The sequence below is a fragment of the Oncorhynchus mykiss genome, chromosome 7 (assembly GCF_057628025.1).
Source record: "Oncorhynchus mykiss isolate SJ-2025 chromosome 7, ASM5762802v1, whole genome shotgun sequence".
Classification (NCBI taxonomy): Eukaryota; Metazoa; Chordata; class Actinopteri; order Salmoniformes; family Salmonidae; genus Oncorhynchus; species Oncorhynchus mykiss.
This window is the reverse complement of record NC_143028.1, coordinates 33,126,802-33,148,078: the sequence shown is the minus strand read 5'-3', so window position 1 is coordinate 33,148,078 and position 21,277 is coordinate 33,126,802. Positions and strand designations below refer to the sequence as shown.

The 21,277-nt window shown below is 43.2% G+C and overlaps 1 protein-coding gene across 1 annotated transcript; it reads left to right on the top strand.

Moving 5' to 3' along the window:
• Positions 1–1,022: 1,022 nt before the first annotated feature.
• LOC110527718 (adenosine receptor A1-like) lies at positions 1,023–20,969 on the top strand. The gene is made up of 3 exons (XM_021609175.3): positions 1,023–1,564; positions 18,197–18,473; positions 19,394–20,969. Exons 1-3 carry the CDS (start codon positions 1,137–1,139, stop codon positions 19,775–19,777), a joined length of 1,089 nt encoding a protein of 362 aa, XP_021464850.3. The 5' UTR covers positions 1,023–1,136; the 3' UTR covers positions 19,778–20,969.
• Positions 20,970–21,277: the final 308 nt, after the last annotated feature.

The following is a 21,277-nucleotide window of genomic DNA, read 5'->3' as shown; positions in this document are numbered from 1 at the left end:
TGAGAATGCGCATGTCACATTCATGCTCACTGGCCAATGCTGGGATAGATTGGCGGTACCATGTGTCCTCGCGCTCTCTCGCTCTCTCATTTCATTTTCAATTTAAGGGCTTTATTGGCATGGGAAACATATGTTAACCTTGCCAAAGCAAGTGAAGTAGATAATAAACAAAAGTGAAATAAACAATACAAATTAACATTACACTCACAAAAGTTCCAAATGAATAAAGACATGTCAAATGTCATACTATGTGCAAGTAGTACAAAAGGCACAACAGAAGGTAGTTAAAATACAAAAGGGAAAAGAAAAACATAAAAATGGGTTGTAATTTACAATGGTTTTTGTTCTTCACTGGTTGCCCTTTTCTTGTGGAAACAGGTCACACGCCTTGCTGCTGTTATGTCACACTGTGGTATTTCACTCAATAGATATGGGAGATAGATTTAAAAATTGGGGTTGTTTTCGAGTTCTTTGTGGATCTGTGTAATCTGAGGGAAATGTGTGCCGCTAATATGGTCATACATTTGGCAGGCGGCCAGGAAGTGCAACTCAGTTTCCACCTAATTTTGTGGACAGGGTGCACTCTCTCTCTCTGCATAGATGTCCGCTGGCGCATGTGACTTACCAGAAAGTACAGAGAACGGGGAAAAGACAATTCCCTCGCCGCAATTACTAGAGATTGTATTGGAGCTGATCGTACCGCCAGGGACAGTTGCCACTGTAGCCTTTAAAAAACACTCTGCTCTGCGTTTGTGAGCAAACTTTGGTTTTGGCAAAGAAGACTGGATTCTACGCGGAACACCTTTGTAAAAAGAACCGGAATATAACGAACGATTTTTTTTTTCAATTTTCTATTCTTATTAATGATGACGACTAGTGGTGGTGCGAACTGAATTGAGGTGGCCAGTGTGACTCAATTACACATTCTCTGGGAAAATTGTTCCTCCTCATTTTTTGGGGAGTGGGACACCAGACTTTCACTAAAACCACAATATGCATGATGTGTCCAAACCAGGGTCCACATTCTGCCCAGTAATGCAGGCTCAAAAATGACTTTTCAACCAATATATCTAGATGCATAACTTCCTATGGATCGAACAACAGAACACCATGCGCAGGCTTAAAGAAGAGTTCCAATGCCTCTCCGAATTCCACAAGGGAATATGAGGACTTCTCCACTCTGTCTTTCTGAGATGCTAGCAGCACCAGACAACAGGACCGACCAGGCTAACGGCACGATGCCCGTTGAAGCCATCTACATCGTGATGGAGGTGATCATCGCAGTGACTTCGGTGTTCGGAAACGTGATGGTTATCTGGGCGGTGCGGATCAACCGTTCGATGCGAGACACCACCTTCTGTTTCATTGTGTCTCTGGCTCTGGCGGACATTGCGGTGGGGGCTCTGGTCATCCCGCTGGCCATCACCATCAACATCGGTTTTGAGATGCACTTCTACAGCTGCCTGCTGGTCACGTGCATCGTGCTGGTGCTCACGCAGAGTTCCATCTTCGCGTTGCTGGCCATCGCTATCGACCGTTACCTGAGGGTGAAAATACCCATGAGGTAATAATAAGAGAGAGAGAAAGGGGAAATATTGTGCTTTGCTGAGTTTTCTTTGGTCTCTGTTTGCATGCTTTCTTTGCCAAGGTCAGTAGGTCAAACATTTGTCTCGTTTGTGTGTTGGTAGTGGGATTTGAGATATTGTGCAGTACAGGCTATTTTGTTGCAGATTGCCTGAATAGGCTACTCAGCCTATTTTACAGTAAGCTCCAAATCTATTTGGACAGTAACTTTTTTCTTTCTTATTTTTTTGCTCTGTACTCCAGAACTATGTATTTGAAATGGTACAATGACTATTAGGTTAAAGTGCAGACTGTCAGCTTTCATTTTAGGGTATAAAGAAATAAATTGTAAATAATGTATTGCATCATTTTGGAGTCACTTTAATTGTAAATAAGAATAGAATATGTTTCCAAACATTTCTACAATAATGTGGACACTGCTATGATTATGTATAATCCTGAATGTGACAAAAACAAAATACACAATACATTATTTACCATTAATTTCTATTGGTTACAAAATAATCTGATACACAACCAAAACAAACAGCAAATGCACCCGACAAATTTGTAAGTCACAAGCTTGATGTAGTCATTGCGTGCTAATACTTAAATGTGTATTAAAGTAGTAAAACGTTAAGTACATTTTTCCTAATACTTTTGGTTCCCTTAAATGGGGGGACTATGTATAAGTGCTGTAATTTCTAAACGGTTCACCTGATATGGATAAAAATAGACTCAAATTAAAGCTTTAACTTGAACCTCATAGTCATTGTATCATTTTTAAATCCAACGTGCTGGAGTACAGAGCCAAAACAACAAAACATTTGTCATTGTCCCACTACTTTTGGAGCTCACTGTAGCTGCAACTACACAGCCCATTGGCAGTTTTGCCAGACATGCACAAACCTTTTTATCAATTCGATTTGCTCATCTCCTGCGTCCTCTCTCACTCTCGGGTCGGCAAGGAGAGTGTACACATTATTGGAAATGCGCAGGCTTGAAATAAGACGGCGCCTCTGCACTTGCCCCAAAATAAATGTGTAAAGTGTTCAAAACAAATGAAGTTAGTTGTGCAAGACATTTTATAGATAAAACAATAAGTAGCATATTGTTTTTAAACGTGTGCATGTTTTTCTCCTCTGGCTAAACAAAAGCTGATTCAAAGGGGGTGTGACAGATTTCAAAACTCTTCCGTGGTAGGATACACATGAATATCTTTGACGAAAGGAGGAGTGGGCTATCGAGGAGGGGAGGACACTCTTGCGTATGCCTACTAACGAATTGACACTCCTCGACCACTCAGTTCCGGGTTGCAGAGGAGAGAGGATGGATGACAGTCATTTTCCCAAATGAGAATCTCCCACAAACAGCTCTTAGACAGAGCTACATGTCAACATGATGTTGCTTCCAGCTGGAGAAGCATTAACTGTATTTTATATCACATTGTATATAAAATGTAGAATGAATTAATTTACAACGGATAGTCCCCAACCACAACAGACTGCAGACAGACTGTGTATACATAGCCAGTATCAGTTGGGGTCAAGTCCATAGTCAAGATGAGATGTGTGTACCCGCTCCATTTGAATTCCACACCAGCTGTGAGGAATGCTCTCCTAGTGAGACTGTAACCCTCTCCATCTGTTGACCGACTGGGTAGTGATGTGTAGAGAAAATCATTATATATTTCACTTACAATGAACTGCTACATATGGACTTAGGTAGATGTGCTTACTGCACTCCACACCCAGTTCTAATATGTTAACATGAATAAGGACATTTCAAGTTAGAGCATGCTCCTAACCTACTGTGCCATTTTTTGTTGTTGTTGTTTTTTGCGTTGTTTGCATTATTTTAAAAAACGTATCCTGTACATAATGTTGCTGCTGCCATCTCTTATGACCGGAAATAACTTCTGGACATCAGAACAGCGATTACTCACCTTGAACTGGATGAAGCTTTTTCTGACGAGAAGGATATACTGCTTTCCAAACTCCCACCCATTCTACTGGCTAGCATGCAATCATTGGAAAATAAAATTGGGGACCTATGATTATGATTATCCTACCAACGGGACATTAAAAACTGTAATATCTTATGTTTCACTGAGTCATGGCTGAACGACGACATGGATAACATAGAGCTGGCCGGATTTTCCATGCACCGGCAGGACATAGAAGCTACGTCTGGAAAGACGAGGGTTTGGTGGTGTGTGTCTATTTGTCAATAGCAGCTGGTGCGCGATGTCTAATATTAAAAAAGTCTCAAGGTATTGCTACCAAGAGAGTTCTCATCTATATTATTCGTAGCCGTCTATTTACCACCACAGACCAATGCTGGCACTAAAGACCTTAATAAAACCAAATAAAACCAAGGCCATAAGCAAACCAAAAAAATGCTCATCCAGAAGTGGCGCTCCTAGTGGCGTGGGACATTAATGCAGGCAAACTTAAATCAGTTTTACCACATTTTTTTTACCAGCATGTCACATGTGCAACCAGAGGGAAAAAACTGTAGACCACCTTTACTCCACACACACAGATGCATACAAAGCTCTCCCCCACCCTCCATTTGGCAAATCTGACCATAATTCTATCCTCCTGATTCCTGCTTACAAGCAAAAACTTAAGCAGGAAGTACCAGTGACTCACTCGATACGGAAGTGGTAAGATCAAATCACATTTCATTAGTCACATGCGCCTCAAAACAACAGGTGACAGTGAAATGCTTACTTACGAGCCCCTAACCAACAATGCAGTTTAAAAAAATATATGAATAAGAAATAAAAGTAACAAGTAATTAAAGAGCAGCAGTAAAATAACAATAGCGAGACTATATACAGGGGAGTACCGGTACAGAGTCAATGTGAATGGGCACCGGTTAGTTGAGGTAATATGTACATGTAGGTAGAGTTATTAAAGTGACTATGCATAGATGACAACAATAGAGAGTAGCAGCGGTGTAAAAGAGGGGGAGCAAAGCAAATAGTAATACAAGTAGTCTGGGTGGCCATTTGATTAGATGTTCAGGAGTTTTATGGATTGGGGGTAGAAGCTATTTTAGAAGCCTCTTGGACCTAGACTTGGTGCTCTGGTATCGCTTACCGTGTGATAGCAGAGAGAACAGTCTATGACAAGGGTGGCGGGAGGCTTTGACAATTTTTAGGGCCTTCCGCTGACACTGCCTGGTATAGAGGTCCTGGATGGCAGGAAGCTTGGCCCCAGTGATGTACTGGGCTGTACACACTACCCTCTGTAGTGCCTTGCGGTCTGAGGCTGGGCAGTTGCCATACCATGCAGTGATGCAACCGGTCAGGATGCTCTCGATGGTGCAGCTCGAGAGCCTTTTGAGGACATGAGGACCCATGCCAAATATTTTCAGTCTCCTGAGGGGAAATAGGTTTTGTCGTGCCCTCTTCACGACTGTCTTGGTGTGCTTGGACCATGTTAGTTTGTTGGAGATGTGGACACCCTGTAACTGATGTGTATGCTGCGCTACTGATAGGAATTTTATGAATAATGACTAAACAATATCTACATTTAAATAGAACTATAACTAATTAAACTCTACCCTGTTTTATTATAGATATAAATTTAGTTCATATGGAAGAGATTATGTAGCATGAACAAGGAGTAATTAAACATAATAAACACCATTCCAACTAGGTTGGAGAGGAATGTGTTGTGTGTTTGAAGAAAGCAAAGAGGGTCATTAACCTATGTTTGAACCCACTCAGCTATAACTCTGTGGCGATTAAACAAGACAGCGAGAGCCTCTCCTAGGTTTTCTGTTATCTGGAACTGTCTGCTAAATAGTGATAGATAATGGTGAGACTTCAGAAGTTAATCCTGATATAGTGTGAGTCAGGAGTGTGTGCTAGTGGGTTGGAATAAACTTTTGAACCTGCTTTGTCTTGGTCGAGAGGAGGAGATTCATTCTATAACCAATGATGTCATATTTTGTATATAAACTGTTGTTCGTGGTTCTATGGCAGCGCGCTCCGAGAATAAATACAATTATCTAATTTTGATAAGACTGTTCGCTGTCTATTTTATACAAATAAGAATCTTACAAATTCTTAGAAACAGACAGTGATTTTAATTAATGAACACATATAGGAATTATGAAATTCCGTTGACAGCTACAGGACTGTTTTGCTAGCACAGACTGGATTATGTTCCGGGATTCATCCAATGACATTGAGGAGTACACCACCTCAGTCATCGGCTTCATCAATAAGTGCATAAAAGACGTCGTCCCCACAGTGACAGTACGTACATATCCAAACCAGAAGCCATGGATTACAGGCAAAATCTGCATTGAGCTAAAGCTGCCACTTTCAAGGAGCGGCTCACTAATCCGGACCCTTATAAAAAATCCTGCTATACCCTCAAACGAACCATCAAACAATCAAAGCGTCAATACAGGATTAAGATTGAATCCTACTACACCGTCTCTGACTCTCATCAAATGTGGCAGGGCTTGAAAACTATTAAGGACTACAAAGGGAAACCCAGATGTGAGCTGCCCAGTTACGCGAGCCTACCAGACAAGCTAAATGCCTTTTATACTCACTTCGAGGCAAGGACTGAAGCATGCACAAGAGCACCAGCTGTTCTGGACGACTATGTGATAACACTCTCGGTAGCCGATGTGAGCAAGACCTTTAAACAGGTGAACATTCACAAAACCGTGGGCCAGACGGATTACCAGGACGTGTACTCAAAGCATGCGCGGAACAACTGGCAAGTGTCTTCACTGACATCTTCAACCTCTCCCTGACCGAGTCTGTAATAAAAGAGAGCCGCACACTCTAGGAGCTCAGATGCAAAAATGTAATTACCAATGTTTCGACAGCCAAGCTGTCTTTATCAGGGTATAATCACAAACACTGCGGTATGACTCGTTTTTGTAGTGTCAAAAGACACCGGTGTCTGTAATCATGGCCAAGAGGGGCCTATAATATCATTGGTTAATTATCAAATATTAGAACAGCATACAAACAACAAATGGATAGCATACGATCATAGACAAATATGACTACACAAGCTTACAAACAATTACAATGGCAAAGTCACAATAATCACAAGAATGGCTTCAGATCAAAGTCTACGTTGAGACCGAAGGGAGCAAGGGTCTTTAAGTTAAAGATCCAGGCAGCCTCTCGTTTTAACAATAAATTATCAAGGTCACCCCCTCTCCTAGGGAGGGTGACATGTTCGATGCCAATATAACGCAGAGACGAAATCGAGGGGCCTGCCTCCAAGAAGTGGGCCGCAACTGGATAAGTCAAGTTTTAACACCTAATGGTGCTACGATGCTCTGAGATACGTACTTTTAATTCGTGCTTTGTTTTACCTACATAATTTTTACCACAAGGACAAGTTATAAGGTAAATAACTGCCTTAGTGGAGCACGTAATAACACCTTTGATTGGGATCGATTTCCCTGTTTGTGGGTGTTTGAAGGATGTACATTTGTAAGTGCCATTGCATTGAGCACAGCCATTACATTTGTAATTTCCATCCTGTAGGGGCGCAAATAGACGTTGTTCAGAAATATCTTGGGGTGGTAAATCAGAGTGTACCAATTGTTCTCTGAGTTTTCTGCCCCGCGCGAATACGACCAAGGGAAGGTCCGAAAACACATTACCGAGACGATCATCGGATTTTAGGATGTGCCAATGTTTGTGAACAACAGTTTGCAAACTATTTTGAAGGGAAGTGGGTGACAACTATCAGCCCTCAACAAACTGTTACGATCAGTAGGCTTCCTGTAAAGATCAGTGTATAGAACATTATCTTCACACAAGATCAGAAGATCAAGAAAACTGATTTGACGTGTGTCAGATTGCATAGTAAATCTCAGATGCTCAGAACAGGAGTTAAGAAAAGCATGGAACGCCTGGAGCTGTTTTGCATCACCCCTCCATAGAACAACAATATCATCAATATACCATTTCCAAATAATGATGTGAGGCAAGAAAACATTTTTGAGAGGATTGAAAATAGACTGTTTCTCCATGTAACCCACATACAAATTAGCATAGTTAGGAGCCATGGGGGATCCCATAGCAGTACCTTTCGTCTGAATAAAGAAATCATTTAGGAACATGAAATAGTTATGTGTGAGTACTATTTCAGCCAATGTTATAATGCAGGCACTGGAAGGTAGTTCATTAGGGTCACGTTGCAGAAGAAAATGTTCCATAGCTTCAATACCGCCCTCGTGTGGAATATTTGTGTATAACGACTCAACATCAAAAGTAACTAACAAGGTATTCTCAGGGAGAGGATCAAGAGATTCAATGATAGAGATCATACTGCTGGTGTCCTTTACAAAGGAGGGGAGCTGTTCTGCGAATGGTCTAATAAAAAAGTCAACAAAAGTAGATAGAGGGGCCGTTACTGCATCAATGCCCGCTACAATAGGGCGCCCTGGAGGTTGTGTAACATTCTTGTGTAATTTTTTTTACATGACACTCATGTACATAAACTGTCCTATCCATGAGTACAACTGACCCACCCTTATCAGCAGGACGAATAAGGACTGATGTATCGGATTGTAAATCAAGCAAAGCTTGTTTTTCATCCTTGGTAAATTATGGAAAGATTTGGACCCCTGTTTATTCTTAAGGAGATTTCCAACATCATTTTCCACAAGTCTGCAATATGTCTCGATAGAGTGATTGCGATTGGCTGGAGGTATAAAATAACTCTTGCTTCTAAAAGGAGTCGGAGTATGTGCAGGAGAGCAACCTACTGGTTCAATAGAAGTGTCAGAATTAGGGGAGCTAAAGTATTCCCTTAAACGGATATTTCGAAAAAACTTAAACATGTCTACCTTAACATCAAAATCGTTGCACTGGGTTGTAGGCACAAAATATAATTTATTCATTTATTAAGCAAAGAGACATGGGCAGGGCTCAATATCTTACTTGATAAATTAAAGACACTCAGTCCCGTGGGTTCTGGTACCGTGTGAACGGTCTCCTCTGCCTCTGATAGTCGTTTCCTCTTACCCCGTCGGGTGCGACACCTCGTCGATGCGCGTGCCTGCGGACTCCTCCGCCCTTCCGTCTGTCCAGTCTCTCGTTGAATAAAAAACTACCACTGGAAGCCGATGAGGCGCTGGTTGTGGAGCGTTGATCAGACAAGGGTGGATCGAAGTAAGCGGCATCCCTCCTGCGTCTGTCATGGAGAGGGGGAGCAGGACCTCTTTTGTCAGGGTTTCTCCAGAAGTAGACTTTACCATCGGCCTTGTCTTTTATCTTGGTTGAATTTCTTGATTTTAAGTTCCTTTATTTCTGTAGACAACTTGTCCTGGAGCGCTTGGTTAGTTTTCATCAGTTCATTGAATATGCCATCATCATTAACAACTGTTTGTAGAGTTGTGCGTTTGTCTCTAATCGTGTTATCCATTTCAATAAAATCCTTCTTCAACTGGTCAACAATTAATGTCATTAAGTCAATAGAGCAAATCTCAGAGACCAATTGGTAAACTCTGATTTACCACCCCAAGATATTTCTGAACAACATCTATTTGCGCCCCTACTGGATGGAAATTACAAATGTAATGGCTGTGCTCAATGCAATGCAATGCAATGATCTGAAGCCATTCTTGTGATTATTGTGACTTTGCCATTGTAATTGTTTGTAAGCTTGTGTAGTCAAATTTGTCTATGATCGTATGCTATCCATTTGTTGTTTGTATGCTGTTCTTTGTATGCCATTTTAATATTTGATAATTAACCAATGATATTAGGCCACTCTTGGCCATGATTACAGACACCTTTGTCTTTTGACACTACATAAACGAGTCATCTCGCAGTGTTTGTGATTATACCCTGATGAAGACAGCTTGGCTGTCGAAACGTTGGTAATTACATTTTTGCATCTGAGCTCCTAGAGTGTGCGGCTCTCTTTTATTTTCAAGTTTTCTACTCCGCTAGCCAGCACCTCGCCTAAATAGGTGTGCGTTTCTTTTTCTTCTAGATCGAGTCTGTAATACCAACATGTTTCAAGCAGACCACCATTTTCCCTGTTCCCAAGGAAGCGAGGGTAACCTGCCTAAATGACTGCCGCCCATAGTACTCACATCGGTAGCCATGAAGTGCTTTGAAAGGCTGGTCATGGCTCACATCAACAGCATCCTCACGGATACCCGAGACCCACTCCAATTCGCATACTGCCCCAACAGATCCACAGATGACGCAATCTCAATTGCACTCCACACTGCCCTTTCCCACCTGGACAAAAGGAACACCTATGTGAGAATGCTATTCATTGACTACAGCTCAGCATTCAGCACCATAGTGCCCACGAAGCTCATCACTAAGCTAAGGACCCTGGGACTAAACACCTCCCTCTGCATCTGGTTCCTGGACTTCCTGATGGGCCGTCCTCAGGTGGTAAGGGTAGGCAACAACACGTTTGCCACGCTGATTCTCAACACGGGGGCCCCTCGGGGGTGTGTACTTAGTCCCCTCCTGTACTTCCTGTTCACCCACAACTGCGTGGCCAAACACGACTCCCAACACCATCATTACGTTTGCTGACGACACAACAGTGGTAGGCCTGATCACCAACAACAATGAGACAGCCTATAGGGAGGAGGTCAGAGACCTGGCCATGTGGTGTCATGACAACAATCTCTCCCTCAATGTGAGCAAGACAAAGGAGCTGATTGTGGACTACAGGAAAAGGCGGGCCGAACAGGCCCCCATTAACATCGGCAGGGCTGTAGTGGAACGGGTCGAGAGTTTCAAGTTCCTTGGTGTCCACATCACCAACAAACTGTCATGGTTCAAACACACCAAGACAATCGTGAAGAGGACACGGCAAATCCTTCCCCCCCTCAGGAGACTGAAAAGATTTGGCATGGGTCCCCAGATCTTCCAAAAGTTCTACAGCTGCACCATCGAGAGCATCCTGACCGGTTGCATCACCATCTGGTATGGCATCTGCTCGGCTTCTGACCGTGACCATCACTGGGGCCAAGCTTCCTGCCATCCAGGACCTATATAATTGGTGGTGTCAAATGAAAGCCCATAAAATTGTCAGAGACTCCAGTCACCCAAGTCATAGACTTTTCTCTGCTACCACACGGCAAGCGGTACTGGAGCGCCAAGTCTAGGACCAAAAGGCTCATTAACAGCATATACCCCAAGCCATAAGACTGCTGAACAATTAATAAATTGACCATACAAATTACCTCAACTAACCTGTACCCCCGTACACTGACTCGGTACCGGTACCCGCTGTATATAGCCTCGTTATTGTTATTTTATTGTGTTACTCTACTATTTTTTACTTTATTTGTTAAATATTTTCTTAACTCTTCTTGAACTGCACTGTTGGTTAAGAGCTTGTAAGTAAGCATTTCACGGTAAGGTCTACACTTATTGACCTTACCGTGACAAATAAAGTTTGATTTGAACAGTCCCCCATATTTAACAGTAACTCCATACACATATAAACTTGGAAATTACTTATAAATGAACACAAAAATAAAACAATAACATTCACAGTTGATTTGTATATTTACACCTGAAATGCTTACTTACAAGCTCTTAACCAACAGTGCAGTTCAAGAAGAGTTAAGAAAATATTTACGTCCTTTGATCTAGAGTTACACTAGAGTTAAGAAAATATTTACGTCCTTTGATCTAGAGTTACACTATGCACACCCTTATGTCCATCTCTTGTCAGACAACTGATAATGACATTTCAGCTGGAGTTTTTGACTTTCTCCATTTCTTGCTTTGGGTTCCTAAGAGAGTGGTAGCACACGACTTCAAAAGCAAAGGAAACGCAAAACACAACAAGTATTAATAATGCGTTAAGCTACGCATAATTATATATGCAAAGAAAAAACGAAGTTGGATAACAACGATTCTCACTCTATACCTTTGGGATACTTTTCTGCCTTAAAAAAACCACCTCATGCTTTCATCCAGTCTTCCCCCGTTAGACACAGGTTACAAAAGGTGTTCCCAACCCAGATAATCACTATCCTCCCTATCGCCTTCTTCCTCCATGGCCACCTGAAATACAACCTTACAAAACTCAGTCACATGTTTCTTAATCACGCTTTGCAGCGGATGTGATGCTATTATTACAGCGAACTTCCCTTCCAGTGAGGTGGCCTCCTGTAGCTAGTCTTCCAGGAGCTGTACCTTCTTTGAATTAACTTCTCACTAAAAGTTGCCAACAGTGTCTGAAATGTTATCACTATCTCTGCTCCACCATGATCTGAGTATGTGTGACATTCAACTTATCTTCATAGTAGTCTCTATATTTATTTATTTGATTTATTTAACCTTTATTTAACCAGGTAGGCTAATTGAGAACAAGTTCTCATTTACAACTGCGACCTGGCCAAGATAAAGCACAGCAGTTTGACACATACAACAACACAGAGTTACACATGGAATAAACAAACATACAGTCAATAATACAGTAGAAAAAGTCTATATACAGTGTGTGCAAATGAGGTAGGATAAGGGAGGTAAGGCAATAAATAGGCCATGGTGGCGAAGTAATTACAATATAGCAATTAAACACTGGAATGGTAGATGTGCAGAAGATGAATGTGCAAGTAGAGATACTGGGGTTCAAAAGGAACAAGATAAATACATAAATACAGTATGGGGATGAGGTAGTTGGATGGGCTATTTACAGATGGGCTATGTACAGGTGCAGTGATCCATGAGCTGCTCTGACAGCTGGTGCTTAAAGCTAGTGAGAGAGATATGAGTCTCCAGCTTCAGTGATTTTTGCAGTTCGTTCCTGTCATTGGCAGCAGAGAACTGGAAGGAAAGTCGGCCAAAGGAAGAATTGGCTTTGGGGGTGACCAGTGAGATATACCTGCTGGAGCGTGTGCTACGGGTGGGTGCTGCTATGGTGACCAGTGAGCTGAGATAAGGCGGGACCTTACCTAGCAGAGACTTGTAGATGACCTGGAGCCAGTGGGTTTGGCGGCAAGTATGAAGCGAGGGCCAGCCAACTATTTTTATTTCACCTTTATTTAACCAGGTAGGCTAGTTGAGAACAAGTTATCATTTACAACTGCGACCTGACCAAGATAAAGCATAGCAGTGTGAACAGACAACACATAGTTACACATGGAGTAAACAATAAACAAGTCAATAACACAGTAGAAAGAAAAAAAATAGTCTATATACACATTGTGTGCAAAAGGCATGAGGAGATGAGGCAAATAATTACAATTTTGCAGATTAACACTGGAGTGATAAATGATCAGATGGTCATGTGCAGGTAGAGATACTGATGTTCAAAAGAGCAGAAAAGTAAATAAATATAAACAGTATGGGGATGAGGTAGGTAAATTGGGTGGGCTATTTACCGATGGACTGTGTACAGCTGCAGCGATCGGTTAGCTGCTCAGATAACAGATGTTTGAAGTTGGTGAGGGAGATAAGTCTCCAACTTCAGCGATTTTTGCAATTCGTTCCAGTCACAGGCAGCAGAGAACTGGAAGGAAAGGCGGCCAAATGAGGTGTTGGCTTTAGGGATGATCAGTGAGATACACCTTCTGGAGCGCGTGCTACGGGTGGGTGTTGCCATCGTGACCAGTGAACTGAGATAAGGCGGAGCTTTACCTAGCATGGACTTGTAGATGACCTGGAGCCAGTGGGTCTGGCGATGACTATGTAGCGAGGGCCAGCCGACTAGAGCATACAGGTCGCAGTGGTGGGTGGTATAAGGTGCTTTAGTAACAAAACGGATGGCACTGTGATAAACTGCATCCAGTTTGCTGAGTAGAGTATTGGAAGCTATTTTGTAGATGACATCGCCGAAGTTGAGGATCGGTAGGATAGTCAGTTTTACTACGGTAAGTTTGGCGGCGTGAGTGAAGGAGGCTTTGTTGCGGAATAGAAGGCTGACTCTAGATTTGATTTTAGATTGGAGATGTTTGATATGAGTCTGGAAGGAGAGTTTACAGTCTAGCCAGACACCTAGGTACTTAGAGATGTCCACATATTCTAGGTCGGGACCATCCAGGGTGGTGATGCTAGTCGGGCGTGCGGGTGCAGGCAGCGAACGGTTGAAAAGCATGCATTTGGTTTTACTAGCGTTTAAGAGCAGTTGGAGGCCACGGAAGGAGTCTTGTATGGCATTGAAGCTCGTTTGGAGGTTAGATAGCACAGTGTCCAAGGAAGGGCCAGAAAGTATACAGAATGGTGTCATCTGCGTAGAGGTGGATCAGGAAATCGCCCGCAGCAAGAGCAACATCATTGATATATACAGAGAAAAGAGTCGGCCCGAGAATTGAACCCTGTGGCACCCCCATAGAGACTGCTAGAGGACCAGACAACATGCCCTCCGATTTGACACACTGAACTCTGTCTGCAAAGTAGTTGGTGAACCAGGCAAGGCAGTCATTAGAAAAACCGAGGCTACTGAGTCTGCCAATAAGAATATGGTGATTGACAGAGTCGAAAGCCTTGGCCAGGTCGATGAAGACGGCTGCACAGTACTGTCTTTTATCGATGGCGGTTATGATATCGTTTAGTACCTTGAGCGTGGCTGAGGTGCACCCGTGACCGGCTCGGAAACCAGATTGCACAGCGGAGAAGGTACGGTGGGATTCGAGATGGTCAGTGATCTGTTTGTTGACTTGGCTTTCGAAGACCTTAGATAGGCAGGGCAGGATGGATATAGGTCTGTAGCAGTTTGGGTCCAGGATGTCTCCCCCTTTGAAGAGGGGGATGACTGCGGCAGCTTTCCAATCCTTGGGGATCTCAGACGATATGAAAGAGAGGTTGAACAGGCTGGTAATAGGGGTTGCAACAATTTCGGCAGATCATTTTACAAAGAGGGTCCAGATTGTCTAGCCCATCTGATTTGTAGGGGTCCAGATTTTGCAACTCTTTCAGAACATCAGCTATCTGGATTTGGGTGAAGGAGAAATGAGGGAGGCTTGGGCAAGTTGCTGTGGGGTGTGCAGGGCTGTTGATCGGGGTAGGGGTAGCCAGGTGGAAAGCATGGCCAGCTGTAGAAAAATGCTTATTGAAATTCTCAATTATAGTGGTGACAGTATTTCCTAGCCTCAGTGCAGTGGGCAGCTGGGAGGAGGTGCTCTTATTCTCCATGGACTTTACAGTGTCCCAGAATTTTTTGAGTTCATGCTACAGGATGAAAAATAATTCTGCTTGAAAAAGCTAGCCTTAGCTTTCCTAACTGCCTGTGTATATTGGTTCCTAACTTCCCTGAAAAGTTGCATATCATGGGGGTTTTCGATGCTAATGCAGAACGCCATAGGATGTTTTTGTGCTGGTCAAGGGCAGTCAGGTCTGGAGAGAACCAAGGGCTTTATCTGTTCCTGGTTCTACATTTTTTTGAATGGGGCATGCTTATTTAAAACTTGTTGAGGATAGGGGGCAGTATTTTCACTTTGGATGAATTGCGTGCCCATAGTGAACTGCATCCTACTCTGTCCTAGATTGCTAATATATGCATATTATTATTACTATTGGATAGAAAACACTCTGAAGTTTCTAAAACTGTTTGAATTATGTCTGTGAGTATAACAGAACTCATAGGGCAGGCAATCTTCCAAACAAGAAGGGAAATTCTAAATGTGGGTCAACTTTGACGTCATCGCCCCTTCCATTCCCATGATATGGATCTGGTAGCACTTCCTACCCCTTCCACTAGATGTCCTCATTCAGTAGAAAGTGGAATGGAGCTTTTGGTGTGAACTTTGACCGAATGGGAGGGGAAATAGTCACTGTCCCGACAGAATGCCATTTTCCTGTGGCGCATTTCTCTGTGGGTGCCACCGTCGTTCCATTTGGCTGCAGCTGAAAACATATGATCCGGTTGGAACGTTATTGGATATATATGAAAATAACATCCTGAAGATTGATTCTCTACTTAGTTTGACCAGTTTATTCGACCTGGAATATATATTTTTGAAGTTTTCGTGCGAGTTGTCCTGGACCAGCGTCAGTTTTTGGGTACGTGAGCTGAAAGTGGTAGCAAATGCAGCTAATTGGACACTAGTATTGGACATTATGGAACAAAACAACGATTTATTGTGGAACTAGGACTCCTTGCACTGCATTCTGATGAAAGATCATCAAAGGTAAGGGAATATTTATGATGTTATTTCGTATTTCTGTTGACTCCAACATGGCGGAGAAATACTTTTACGTCTGAGCGCAGTCTCAGATTATTGCATGGTAGGCTTTTCCGTAACGTTTTAAAAAAATCTGACACAGCAGTTGCTTTAAGAACCAGTGTATCTTTAGTCAAAGTTTATGATGAGTATTTCTGTTATCTGGCTTAGCTTTCTATAATTCCTCCGGATATATCTGCATTTCTGGCATCTGAACATGGCGTCAATGTAAACCGAGATTTGTGGATATAAATATGCATATTATCGAACAAAACATAAATGTAACATGTCATATGAGTGTCATCTGATGAAGATTTTCAAAAGGTTAGTGATTCATTTTATCTCTAATCCTGCTTTTGTGACTATCTTTGGCTGGAAAAAATTGCTGCGTTTTTCCTTTGATTTGGTGGTGGTCTAACATAAATATATGTTGTGTTTTCGCTGTAAAATATTTTAAAAATCAGACATGATGGGTAGATGAACAAGATGTTTATCTTTCATGTGAGGTATTGGACTTGTTAATGTGTGAAAGTTAAATATTTCTAAAGAATATTTTTGAATTCCCTGCGCCACCTTTTCAGCTGAATGGGGGGGGGGGGGGGTGGAGTTCCCCTCGGGGAAGCGTGCTTATCTAAGATGGTGAGGAAGTTACTTTTAAATAATAACCAGGCATCCTCTACTGACGGGATGAGGTCAATATCCTTCCAGGATACCCGGGTCAGGTCGATTAGAAAGGCCTGCTCTCTGAAGTGTTTTAGGGAGCGTTTGACAGTGATGAGGGGTGGTCGTTTGACCGCAGACCCATTACAGATGCAGGCAATGAGGCAGTGATCGCTGAGATCTTGGTTGAAAACAGCAGAGGATTATTTGGAGGGCAAGTTGGTTAGGATGATATTTATGAGGGTGCCCATGTTTACAGATTTGGGGTTGTACCTGGTGGGTTCATTGATAATTGTGTGAGATTGAGGGCATCAAGCTTAGATTGTGTTAAGCATGTCCCAGTTTTGGTCACCTAGCAGCACAAGCTCTGTAGATAAATAGGGGGCAATCAATTCACATATGGTGTCCAGGGCACAGCTGGGGGCAGAGGGTGGTCTATAGCAAGTGACAACAGTGAGAGACTTGTTTCTGGAAAGATGGATTTTTAGAAGTAGAAGCTGGAATTGTTTGGGTACAGACCTGGATAGTAAGGCAGAACTCTGCAGGCTATCTCTGCAGTAGATTGCAACACCGTCCCCTTTGGCTGTTCTATCTTGTCGGAAGATGTAGTTAGGGATGGAAATCCTAAGCCAGGATTCAGACACAGCTAGGACATCCGGGTTGGCAGAGTGTGCTAAAGCAGTGAATAAAACAAACTTAGGGAGGAGGCTTCTAATGTTAACATGCATGCATACATATCGTGCACAATTAGCTGTCCTTCCTCTACTACGAGAAATCTCCTGTATCACTATACACAGAGGAGGGGTATCGTTCCCCAGAGACTCTATTACCTACTTCCTTAATTTATGAGCCACACAGATCTCTGCCCCAGTCACATTCCATTCTGCTCTCCCAATTGCCTGTAACATTAAATCCTTGGTTTTTGGGACTCCATAGAATGCACTGATGTCGGTCCTGCCAAACTCTGCAACTAACACCCTTATGCAAACATTCTGTTTTTAACACAGGCCCGGTATGTACCTTGCCTCCAGCCACAAATACAGTACCAGTCAAACGTTTGGACACACCTACTCATTCAAGGGTTTTTCTTAATTGTTTACTATTTTCTATATTGTAGAATAGTGTAGACATCAAAACTATGAAATAACACATATGGAATCATGTAGTAACCAAAAAAGTACTAACCATAAGTGATAAACAAATCAAAACCCTTTGCCTTGAAAACGATTTGTAGTGCAGGACACACATTTCTTCTATTGATTCAAAGTCAAGAAAGTATCAGGTTTCAGGTTATACCCAAGTGCAGACTGTGTAGAAGTAACAATGTTTATTGTAACAGGGGCAGGCAAACAACAGCTCAAGGCAGGCAGGGGTCGATAATCCAGAGTGGTGGGGCCAAGGTACAGGACGGCAGGCAGGCTCAGGCAGAGTAGTCAGGCAGGCGAGCTCGGAGTCAGGACTGGCAGGCGTCAAAACCAGGAGGGTGAGAAAAGAGAGACTGGAAAAAGCAGAAGCTGAGACACAAACCGCTGGTAGACTTGAACAAACAAGACGAACTGGCACAGACAGACAGAAAACACAGGTATATATACCCAGGGGATAAGTGGGGAAGATGGGCGACACCTGGACTGGGGTGGAGACAAGCACAAGGACAGGTGAAATAGATCAGGGCGTGACACAAAAAAAGCACTTGGAAGCATTTCAACAGGAAAAACAGAAAAGTATGCACTAAAACTCCAGCAATTGTTGCTCAATACTCACACGCACACGCACCAACCCAGTATACTCTAACTCCTCATTCTTGTCTTATCCCCCATCTCCATAGCTACAAACATGTGGTGACACGGCGGCGTGCAGGCACGGCGGTGGTGGTGTGTTGGATGGTTGCCATAGTGGTTGGCATGACGCCCATGCTGGGCTGGAACAACCGGCAGTGTCTCCATGACAACGTCTCCCAGGTGATGTGTACGTTTGAGAAAGTCATCAGCATGGACTACATGGTCTACTTCAACTTCTTCGGCTGGGTGCTGCCGCCCCTCGTCCTCATGCTGCTAATATATGCTGAGATATTCTACAAGATACACCACCAGCTCAACAAGAAGGTAGCTCACTGTCTGTAGAGAAGTACCTGTCTTGAGAATCAGATGACTAGAACAGGGTAACCCTACCTTCTTTACCATGAGCTATGTGCATTGTCTCTATTATATGTGCAATAATTATCTATGCTGAGGTATTATATGATCCAACGCCAGCTCGGTAAGATTTAGTCTTACCAATGTCTTGCCAAGGTTGGCTTGAGCTAGTCTTTCCAATGTCTTGTCAAGGTTAGCTTGAGCTAGTCTTCCCAATGTCTTGCCAAGGTTGGCTTGAGCTAGTCTTTCCAATGTCTTGCCAAGGTTAGCTTGAGCTAGTCTTCCCAATGTCTTGCCAAGGTTGGCTTGAGCTAGTCTTTCCAATGTCTTGCCAAGGTTGGCTTGAGCTAGTCTTTCCAATGTCTTGTCAAGGTTGGCTTGAGCTAGTCTTTCCAATGTCTAATCAAGGTTAGCTTGAGCTGGTCTTGCCAAAGTTAGCTTGATCTTGCCAACTCCTATGGTCATTCTCACATGGCCTGACAATGATCCTAGGAGTTGGCAAGACTGCACAAACAGACCAGGTTACATGAAGGTCACTGACTAGACTAGAGTCAGGTGAATGAAGTGGGTACATGTGATGAGCACAGCAGGGAGGTGGAAGGAGATAAAGGGGTGTTGAAATTCGCTGTACTTTGGCATAACAGGTTATTCCCCTCAGGGATGAAAGCTTAGACAAGCATAATGAGCAGAGATGTTGGTTTGTTTCTAAATCAGGTGTCAACTCACTCCACCCAGGACACAATGCTGTGCAAATCAAACACACTTGGAATAGAATAACCAAAAAATGTAACGTCAGTTAAAACATCAGTTAACTTGTAAGTATGCATTACAGAAATGTACAGCCTCTGAATCTAAAGTCTAAATCCTCTTCTCCCTCCCTCCTACCCCAGGTGACGGAGAGCCACATAGACCGCAGCCATTACTACAGTAAGGAGCTGAAACTAGCCAAGTCATTGGCTCTGGTCCTCTTCCTGTTTGCCATCAGCTGGCTTCCTCTAAACATCCTCAACTGCATCACGCTGTTTAGCCCAAATGGTGACAAGCCCACGCTTCTCATCTACATTGCCATCCTGCTCACACACGGCAACTCCGCTGTGAACCCCATTGTCTACGCATTCCAGATCAAGAAGTTCCAGAATGCGTTCCGGAAGATCTGGAAGCAATATGTGCTGTGTAGGGACCCGGAAGGCAAGCTGCCCCAGAGAGGGAGTCAGAGGTGCCAGAGCAGATTGGAGAGGATGTTGAGGGCGAACGATGATAACAGTTATGTCTGATCTGGTGATGAAGGTCATAGGGGGGCACGGGTCTGTCGCATCCCACAATGTGTATGTTGTTTGGTGTGGCGTTCTTTTACGCTTTTTAAATTTGTACACTTTGTTTGTTAACCATCTGTCAATGATGGCTTTTCAGTGGTGGGGTGTTGGACTGATCGTGTTGATCATGAACATACTCGGTACTAAATTGACTTATGGAAACGCTGCCGGTAGCGGAATCCAATAAAGCAGAGTTTCTACTACAATGCAACTCAAACCACGAACGTAATGGATATCCCAAGGGCCAATCTAATCCCTGATTGTCTGCGAGTGGATTACAAACCCAAATGTAAATGTGGAAAACGCAGGGGAATCAGACAGAGAAGTATGACAGGATAGTAGACAGTATAAATAAAAAACATCCCTTACCTACCACCTTGCTGATCAACGCCCAGTCACTGAAGGGGAAACTACTTGGAGGCCTGTTTGTTGGCATTTACTGAGACTTGGCTGGATGAGTCCCAGACATGGAAGTGGAGTCGGCTGGCTTCACACTGGCCAGATCGTGATCTGACCGTCACAGGGACTAGTAGTGTAAATGGATCCCCGTAAGAGAGAGACTCTGTACCCACAATATTGAACTGCTTTCTGTGTCACTGCGACCCTACTATCTGCCCTGTGAGTTCCCCCAATTGTTTGTTACCGTTGTGTACATTCAACCGAAAGATAATATAGCAAAGGCATCAGATATTATTTATAATCTGTCACAGAAACTGGGTACCATCTCCCCCGACGCACCCACATTTATTTTAAGGGATTTTAACAACAGCACTTTGCACAAGGTCCTGCACACGTACCACCAGTATGTGAAATGTCACACTAGGAAAAACAAGACTCTTGACCTGTGCTATGGGACCATACCAAATGCTTTCTCTGCCACCAACGGACCTCCCCTGGGGACATCTGACCACAATGTTGTCTACCTCCAGCCAACCGACTGTTAGCTCTTGGAGAGGGAGAAACCTACAGTTAAAACTGTCCAGATCTGGAACGACAACAGTATCACTCCTCTCCAAGGGTGTTTTGACTGTACTATGTGGGAGGTATTTGAAGACAGCAGCTCTGATCTTAACAAACTCACAGATGTTGTTTCAGACCGTGTCAACTTCTGTGTTGAGTCAGTTGTGCCTATTAAAACCAGTAAAGAATTCCCTAACAATAAGCCTTGGGTATCAAAACATCTAAAATCACTACTTGATAGGAAGAAGGCAGTTTATGCTGAGGGTGATAGACAGGCTTTAAGAGATGCACAACGTGAGATAAAAAGACAGATACTAGTGGACAAGGAGGCATGCATGCAAAGGGTGGAGAGGACCCTCTCCTCAGGAAACTCAAGGGTGGCCTGGCAAAAGATTAAATACATGGCTCGTGCCACCCACATAGGCAGGGGAAAAAACAATGCTGACCTTGGGAGACATGAGGGCCAGAACAAGGCTAATGAACTGAATGTTTTCTTCTCAA

What these genes read in the sequence shown, in the direction of transcription:
- LOC110527718 (XM_021609175.3), top strand. Translation starts at nt 1,137, where the DNA reads ATGCCTCTCCGAATTCCACAAGGGAATATGAGGACTTCTCCACTCTGT. An exon ending in AGGGTGAAAATACCCATGAG is followed by an intron (nt 1,565 to 18,196) that starts GTAATAATAAGA and finishes CCATCTCCATAG; the next exon opens with CTACAAACATGTGGTGACAC. An exon ending in ACCACCAGCTCAACAAGAAG is followed by an intron (nt 18,474 to 19,393) that starts GTAGCTCACTGT and finishes CTCCTACCCCAG; the next exon opens with GTGACGGAGAGCCACATAGA.